This window comes from Bidens hawaiensis, unplaced genomic scaffold, assembly GCF_021521415.1.
Source record: "Bidens hawaiensis isolate Kalapana, Puna unplaced genomic scaffold, B.hawaiensis_p1.1 tig00005189_1, whole genome shotgun sequence".
In the NCBI taxonomy this organism is placed as follows: domain Eukaryota; kingdom Viridiplantae; phylum Streptophyta; class Magnoliopsida; order Asterales; family Asteraceae; genus Bidens; species Bidens hawaiensis.
In genome coordinates this window covers 1,178,519-1,187,553 of record NW_027491334.1, presented here as the reverse complement: position 1 = coordinate 1,187,553, position 9,035 = coordinate 1,178,519, and the positions used below count along the sequence as shown (strand labels likewise).

General features: G+C 35.1%; 1 protein-coding gene across 1 annotated transcript; it reads left to right on the top strand.

Annotated features, from left to right (window-relative positions):
- The first annotated feature begins 229 nt into the window (after positions 1-229).
- On the top strand, positions 230-7,744 carry LOC143629340 (uncharacterized). The gene is made up of 13 exons (XM_077098641.1): positions 230-787; positions 889-1,063; positions 1,265-1,377; positions 1,667-1,768; positions 2,919-2,988; positions 3,296-3,351; positions 4,543-4,593; positions 4,706-4,810; positions 4,972-5,016; positions 5,493-5,601; positions 6,449-6,630; positions 7,280-7,366; positions 7,461-7,744. Exons 1-13 carry the CDS (start codon positions 230-232, stop codon positions 7,629-7,631), a joined length of 1,824 nt encoding a protein of 607 aa, XP_076954756.1. The 3' UTR covers positions 7,632-7,744.
- The last annotated feature ends 1,291 nt before the right edge of the window (positions 7,745-9,035 follow it).

Sequence of the window (9,035 nt, the reverse complement as noted above, 5' to 3'; positions counted from 1 at the left end):
AGTACTAAAAATGCAAGTTTTTTGAAACTGGGGTAGTCATTTGCATAAAATAAAGTATAGACACTAAAGTTGTATACTTTGGGAAACCAAAGGTACCGAAATGACACTATTTAACTCCAAAAAAATATAAACAAAGTTTCCGTTGGTTAAAGCCCTAAGCACCCACCTATGTTGTGACGTAGTTCCTGGAATCCAATAATCGAAGGAAGGGAAGGAAAGGTCCGGTCCGATGGATCATTCATGGCGTCCTCCGCCGCCACCAGCAGGTAACACCACCGTGTGCCCAGTGTGTTCAATCTCTCACTTCCCATTTTGCCCTCCGCCCTTCATCCAAAACCCTAGATTTCATCATCCAAAACCCCCCAATTACTTTGATCATCCTCCTCCGTTTCATCCCAATCACCACACCGTAAATCATTACTGCAATCCGATTGATATTAGAAGGCCACCTAACCCTACCTTCCATCCCACTCCCTATGATAATCCCAGAGCTTATTATGGCGGCGGAATTAAGAGGATGAAAATTGAACCCAGGGACAATGAGAGGATATTGAAACTCATTCATGATCATGGCAATGGTGATCATATTGGATTTAAAGGTGGTCACCATGAACCGTATTCCTATGGGAAGCAGCATTATCATCCTAATCAATTGGATTATCAACCTCCTCTTCCTGCTTCACCACCGCCACACCCAAAAAACCCCTCTTTGTTTCCTGTTGCTGTTACTTCTTCATCGGATGCGCCACTTTATTATTCTTCAAATAATGCAACTCCACATTCTGAGGTATAATAGTAATTCTTTTCTAGTAGATAGATAGATTACAGTATTACAAATAACTCAGATGAACATTATTGATGCGAGAGATATTCAAATGATCAATTTAGGAATTTCACATTTCACAATCGTCATCTGAAAGACACACGAGAGATATTCAACCATATCCATTAAGGCGCTTATCTTCAGACAAGCAAAATATTATTGATGCTTCTCGCATATTTAAGCAACCACACCGAGCATCTCGTCCTGATCATTTTGTGATTATCCTGCGTGGCCTTCCAGGTAGTTTGCTTAATTATAATAAGGGCTTTCAAATTTTTTTGAAAGAATGGTTTCCGTGATACATATATATCATTCAAATTACAGTTCATCTTCTAAGTTGTGTATTCTCTTAACATTATTATTGTTTGTATTAATGAGTTCATGTGGGGTGGCATGTCAGCATTTGCCAATTAAAACTGAAACCCGAATCCACAATTACAGGTAGCGGAAAAAGTTACTTGGCTAAACTGCTGCGTGATATTGAAGTTGAAAACGGTGGGGAAGCTCCACGAATTCATTCCATGGATGAGTACTTTATGATTGAAGTTGAAAAGGTAGCAATTTCAGTCCGGTTGTTTGGAAACGGGTCAATTTGGACCGTATTATGTTGGTAACAGGTCAAACAATAAGATATAAAATCACCTGAAAATGAATTATATGAAATGCGAGGAACGGGCTCAACTGATCAAAAGTTTCCCAACGTGTGTTCAAGTGATCACTTTTCATAATCATATTTATTCAATTACCTGTTCTGACCCGGACTTTGATCCGTTACTATCTTACATATTCTTTGTACTATTATGCTGCATTTGTTTCTGTTGTTTATTTTAATAACTTTTATAGGCTGAAGAAAGTGAGTTATCAAAGTCATCTGGTTCGCTGAGAGGTAAGAGACAAGTAATGAAGACAGTGATGGAGTATTGTTATGAACCTGAGATGGAGGAGGTATTTATATAACGACTATTTTCAACAGTGTGTTTTTATGGATGAACTAATTGGTGTTAATATGAAATTTTTAATCTTTATATTTGTGCTTTTAAAACTTGATATGTTTTTATTTACTTAAAAGGTCTTATGTTTTCATTAATGAAGTAGATCAGTTTCATGTATTATGTTTTATGCTTTTAAGCTGCGATCTTTGTGGAAGTTTTTTTTTTCATCTCATGAACACCTGTATTTTTAAGCTGTTTCTCACATCTGTATTTTTATTTGTGGCTGCTCAATGAGTGGATATATTTTTCATTTGTTTTTTATGTTATTAGAAGGGCTTTTTCTTTTATTTTCTTTTTTTTTTCCCTAATATGCGTGTATACTGCTTGTGATTTTGAGGCTTTTTTGGTTTCATTCTAAGTAACGCATCTACTTTTCATCCCTTCAATATTATGAATTAGGATTTTTTTTTCTTTTTGATGTTTTAAAGAGAGGCTGGTGTTGATATTTTTGCATACATGTAACTATTAAAATCGGTACTTAAATAAGAATAATATTTTCTATTATTTTTTGTTAAAGCTTTAAAGATTTAATCTGGTTTTGCATTTAAGTCTTATTATCACCTCTTATACCCTTTTTTTATATCTTTTAAAAAGCATTTGTTCTAAGTCATGTACATTCTGATTTATGTATGAATTTATGCTTTCTGTTAACACAAGCTAACTGTAAAAAGGGTCATATTTGTTGTTGAGTTTTAGAGGTGGTAATTTAGACTAATTTACTCATAATTGGTTTGGTTCGGGTATTATGCTTTTATCTTTAACGGGTCAGACTGTTAAGTTACAAGAAGATTAGCAAAAAAGGAAATGATCATGTGGGTTGTGAGTCACGCAAAGTGTATTTTATTTTTAGTGCACCAAACTTTCTGAATCATTCTGTTCAAATTATTATATTGTTACCAAAATATTATAGTTTTTGTAATCGTATCTGTCACACTAGCTGTTAGAAATTGCTTACTTTGCTATATATCTGATTTTATCTGATCCCCTTTTCATTAATCTGTTGTTATCTCATCTAATTTTCATTATGAAGTTTGTTTAGTAGTTTGTCATACAATAACCGTTAGATTATTGATTATTCTAATATTGGCATTATATTTGGATAGGCTTATCGAGCAAGCATGCTGAAGGCATTTAAAAAGACCCTTGATGAGGGAGTTTACTCCTTCATAATTGGTATGGTTTATCTGAGGCACAATTGCCAACTTCTAGTATATTAAGGATTTATATTCTGTCTTTTATCTTGCATTTTGTTTTTCTAAATTTTGTATGGTTAATTTTTGGCGCACTTCAATATCTATATGAATAACTGGCTGTCTAGAGTTGGTGATCATAAGTTTAATGCAAATGTTATTACAAAGTTTCTTTACATAAAAGAAAATAGTTGTATCCAGTATAGAATAAGTGGTGGACAATTTACACTAACAAGGGATGCAGTTTTGTTGTTGACCAAATTGACTTATTTGTTGTTGCCTGGGCTTAGTGGATGACCGCAATCTGCGGGTAGCTGATTTTGCTCAGTTTTGGGCAACTGCTAAGGTATACCCTCAATTCTCTCTTTGTGTTATCTGGTGGGCCCTATTTTTTTCAGTGTATTATTTTCTCTAATTTGGATAGAATATTAAGGTAAGAAAAGCAAACATGGTGTATTTGTTAAATAAGGCGTGGGATTTTCTAACTCAAGTGAGGTTTATTTGCAGATATTAATGATAGTTATATATACAATGATATATTATTGTTATTATTATTATTATTATTTATTTTTATTATTATTATATTTTCTTATATATTAATGTGTGTGTTCAAGTAATATAATATATATTTCAAGTTATTTTTATGTATAATAATTGCACATACACAGTTTTTCATTGGATTTGTATGTAGTGCATGTGCATCAGTTATATTTTTTATGCTTCATTATTTGTTTTCATTTGAGGTGGCAAAGCTGTCTTTTTTTTTGTTTAGTTGACTGTATGCGTTTATTCATTCAATGATTGGTTGCACACAAAGTATCTTTATATTCCAAATAAAAGAACAATGCTTGAATACCCTCATTTAATACCAAATCAAACTTGATTTAACTAGTACCTCTAACCATACATATTATATAGACTCGTACATATGAAAATAGAAAATTTTTTATCTAGATTGAGCTATAGCTCTCCAATAAAAAAATTCTATTTGTATTTTGTATTTTTTTGCAATTCATTGAAATCTGCTCTGATATTTGAAGGGCAATTTAGAATTTTATGAAGTGGTACACAAGCATAGCTTGGTGTATCTATGCTTTGTGTTGATACCGACTTAAAATATGGAAACTGTTGTGTGCACTGCATACATGCAGTCTTCAAATCTCTGTAATAATGACAATGGGCCTATGCACTGTATACATGCAGTCTTGAAATATCTGTAATAATCATGACAATGGGCCTATGCCTGATGCAAAATTGATTTTATTTTCTAAATTTCACAGCATATAATAAATTTAATGTTATGACTGAATTAGGTTCCGACCGATTTACTAGTGAATTTGTAGTTCAAGACAATCTAGTTTTACAATATTTTCATGTTGCTACAAAGTGGCATGTTGACGGTTACAAAACACAAGAAATCGCACGGTTTGGTGTTTTTAATGAAAGTGCAAAGTTGTTCTACGATGGTCAAATATTTTTAGGTTGACTAATTTAAGTCTATCCTTCTGTTATTCATTTGTTTCGTGTTTTCTTGCAGAGATCGGGATATGAGGTATATTTGGTGGAAGCTTCATACAAGGATCCCGCAGTGAGTTTAAAGTTATTTTATCACACAAATCTTTTGTATTCCAAATGTCATGTACCAGCAAAACATGGTTAACCAGTTTTTTTTTCTTTGTGTGCGCGCGCATTATGTGTAGGGCTGTGCTGCTAGAAATGTACACAATTTTACACTGCCTGATATACAAAAGATGGCTGGACAATGGGAAGAAGCTCCATATTTATACTTGAAAATGGATATCAAGGTTTTTACTCCCGCCGTCACAAATTAGCAGTGACATATTATTAAAGCATTATTAGTTTGATCAAGACACAAATATAGGAATTAAATATATACCTGAAGTATATTATTAGAACAGCACTACAATTACGTGTGTTTTTTTAATCTTTTTACTTGGTTTTGCAGTGTTTACTCCATGGAGATGGTCTGGTTGAAAGTGAGATTCAAGAGGTAAGTTTTGCTAGTTGCTTTTGTCAATATGCTTGAAGTACTCTGCATAAAACATATCTGTGAGTCATCAATTTAGAGTTATGAACGCTGTTTATACTTCCATTTAGCTAGGGCTGTCAATTAGGCACCTGCCTAAAACACGATAAGACCTGTTAATCAAAAATGTTAATCAAAAAAGTGAGCTATGTGATTTTTTTACTTATTTAAATAATTGAAATTAGTTTGCTAGGCTCCATCATTTCTCCTTATTGGTACATGAAATTTGAAACCTTCTTAGAGCTATGACATATAAAGTAGTTAAATGAGTCGTATTCATGCTTGATACTTGTATTAAGCGAGTCGTTTCTAGTCTACCTGTTAAACACGATAAGACCTTGACGGTTGATTTAGCAATTTAAAATATACGAAGATGTTCTTTAATGTGAAATCACATTTAAGTCGAACCGTACAGACAATGACCCTTATGAGTTTGACAGGTCGACATGGATATGGAAGATGAGGATGCTATCGATGCATCACCGGATTCTGATGTTAAAAAGCCACACGATGAAACGAAAGATCAGGTGGATGATTTTAGGCCTCATGGTATGTTCTCAAGAGATGCTTTTACCTAAAATATAATAGTGTCCCTCATAGTTATTAAAAGCGCACTGGGCGCATGCCTAGTCGCTAATTCAAGGCGCAGCGTAGGTAGAGCGCCTGGTGGCGGTCGAGGTGCGCTTTTGGCCAGATTCCGGCTAAAACCTGGAAATTCCGGCCTGAAATGGAGGAGAATTACCTGGAAGGAAGCGGAGGAGAGCCTTTTGGTGTTCTCATTTTTTGTACACGGGTTTAAAGTATAGAAAAGCTGCAACAAGCTCATTTTGTTTTATATTATAAAGCAATACTGTAGCTGCTGTGCACTGTTTGCAGCTCTGATGCTAGTGTGCTACAGTAACCTTAAGATTACTTTTTTATGAATAATGATAGGGCTAACTTAAATAAATGTTTAATTTTAAAACAATATGTTATTGAACTATTAAAATAATATTTGAAGGTTTTATGAATCTTTTTAGCTTTCTAATCCCTATATCTTAAATTTTTTAACTTATTGTTTGATTTTAAATTGTTTGCGTATTACATAATAGCTTTTGCTCTTTATACATGAATAATAGTATATTATCTAATACATAACATATTTTTAATTCTTTTCATTTCAGTGTGCTTTTTTTTCTTAGGCCCTCGCTTTTTTTGCGGTTTGCGCCTATGCCCTAGGCGAGACCTATGCGCCTTGAGTGCGCCTAGTGCTATTAATAACTATGGTGTCCCTACATGTTTTTATATTTATTTAAATCCTTGTGTATAGGATGTTAATATTTGTGTAGAGTTTATTCATTATATTTCAGTCTTTTGATTAATAGTTTTACTTTTGTGCCCATAATTGTGTATGCAGATGAGGTGAAGGATGTTACTGTGAAAAACCATCAAATAGAAGAGGTGAAGGATTTGAGTAGAAGTAAATGGTCAAATGATTTTGACGCAGAAGAAGAAGAAAAGAATAGTGGTGGGGCTCTTTCAGGGTTGGTTCAAACGTATAGCAATATGGAAGCTAAATCCGTATCCTGGGGTGATCAGGTATGTGCTGTAGTTATATACATACGCGCACACACATACATAGATATGGATATACGGAGAGGTTCAATGCAAAAGACTAAGTTATCGCGAGAACAAAAAGAACAAACCTAACTATTTTATTTTTTCTTTCAGTGGTTCTGTGTTTTAGAAATTTTTGCTTCTCGCATACAAATGTCTATGTTATATTATATAACCTAAAATTACCATTAAATATTTGTTACTTTTAGGTATGTGTAGGTTATGTATAGGAAATATAGCTGCACACTAAACAAATTATGTTTATGTATTCCGTTAGAATGATAAAAGAGATGAACTAACCTCACACTTTAATAATTTTCTTGTATTATAACTTTTTTCAAAACTGATAAAATGAATGATTTAGTTTGTCCTTTTATACACTTTAGGCAAAATTAACTTTTTAGTCGAATCCAATTATATTTTTAAAAATAAATAACAGGCTCATTTAGGCTCGTGAGTCGGCCTGTCACATTCATTAAACAAGCCTATATTAGGTTCAAGCTTTTAGTGAGCTGTTTGCGAGTAGCTCACGAGCGTCTTTGCTCGTTTGTGATTGCCTTATCCGATTTCCTATCTCAACTTTTATTATTGTTTATTGCCAAATGTCCCTAACCTCGGACTCTTGATTCAGGGTGGAAATATTGGCTTCTCAATAAGTGCAACAAGAAAAACAATCACAAGATCATTAGTTATCGGCCCTGGTCCTGGCTACAACTTGGTAAGTTACTGAAGGGGTACTTTAGAAATTTTCCTAAGTGTTGTTTTATTCCATATGAACACGGGCTAATGATTTCTTATGAATCTTATTACAGAAATCAAACCCATTATCAGAAGAAGAGTACCTTAAGCCAGCTCAGATTGCTGTTGAGCCTTCAACTCAAAGCGTGTTCCAAGAACAGATTCGTGCTGAACGCCAGTCATTTAAAGCTGTTTTTGATAAAAGGCGACAACGGATTGGTGGGTTCACTATAGATGACGAATAAGTTAGCGTTTTCAATTTCTTTGTAGTTTTGTTGTATCTTCTATATTGTGGTTTTTACGTGTATTTAAACCTAATTTTTGCCGAGGATGATAAAAATTTTGCAATTTCACATTTTGTCGCTGACTTTTCTCGTGTCTTGGCTTTTACTGGCTCAATGACAAGAGAATAAGCAAATGTTTTATACTTATGTGTAAGAAAAATGAAAAAATAAAAAAGAAAAAAAGAGATGTATTTGGAGGTTCTATATAAAACGCGCTTCAATCTAGTGATTAAAAACTATATAAGTGACTGCATTGTAGGGCTGTCCAAACTGTTAGATGCTTGAACTCGCACGCGAATAGGCTGTACTGGTACCTGTACCGAAGGTAGTGATTTTGAAAATTGTCAAAAGTGGGTACTGTTGGTATCAAAAGATTTTTTTTTTGTTTTTTTGTTTTTTTTTGTTAAAAAGAATTAACATTTTACGTAGCGGTGTTTACAATCTGGTTTTGATAGTTTTTAAATTAAATCGTGAGCCAAAATGTTAGTAACGGTTTTTTGCCATCATAAATCGAAACCAAACAATTGAAAATTGAAACTGAACAATTATCAACGGTGTGTGTTTTCCGTTGCATCACGCATGCACTTGTCTAGTACAACCAAGTACAAATGTTCTAAACAAAACTTCATACTTTTATGTTGTTCACTTTCAAATATTCTTGGGGTTTTGTTGTGTTCGGGCTGTCTGTCAACATGGGGCCTACACTTCTGCCAATCAAAGTGAACTATAACCGTGTCACCGTAACTGAAGAGGTAGGTCCCGGCAAGGCCCAGTTGGACCCGCAAGACTCACCTTGAAGAGGGACGTCTGCGCAAAGACCAACTTGTTCCGCAGGACCCACCATGCTCAGAGAGATGAAGACCTTACGCGCAGTACGCCAGCTGTTCCCGCAGGAAAAGCCTCCCAATGGTGAAGTACCCCGCCTGTTCCCGCAGCTGCAGATACAAGCCATCAGGGAAGGCTACCCGCACTAATAGCAAGGCTACACGCACAAGGCACTAACTCTCAATAATTCAGTAGTCACCTGAAGAAGGAATGAGCAAGGCGGGAATACTCCCGCCCAAATGAGCCAGTCCGTACGCTTCTAGAGGATCTTTTGTACTATACCTGCCAAGGTATGGACAAAATAGACAAGATCTGACCAAAGCAGCCCATGAACCAATCACAGGGTGACAGCTCACTGACAACAGTACGACGAGGAGCACGCTCTAGTACAAAATGTCACTATCAGCCGCTGCCTACTCACCAACCCTTGTCGTGGCACGTACATAGCCTGCAGTTGGTGGAAAAGGAATAGTACACAGCCGGCCATGTCACTATCAGCCGCTGCCTACCCACCAACCACCAGCATGGCACGTGCGTAGC

Excerpts from the sequence above, each read along its gene's own strand:
- LOC143629340 (XM_077098641.1), top strand. The coding sequence starts at position 230 with ATGGATCATTCATGGCGTCCTCCGCCGCCACCAGCAGGTAACACCACC. Across the intron at positions 1,378-1,666 it reads TTATGATTGAAGTTGAAAAG|GCTGAAGAAAGTGAGTTATC; the intron begins GTAGCAATTTCA and ends TAACTTTTATAG. Across the intron at positions 3,352-4,542 it reads AGTTTTGGGCAACTGCTAAG|AGATCGGGATATGAGGTATA; the intron begins GTATACCCTCAA and ends GTTTTCTTGCAG.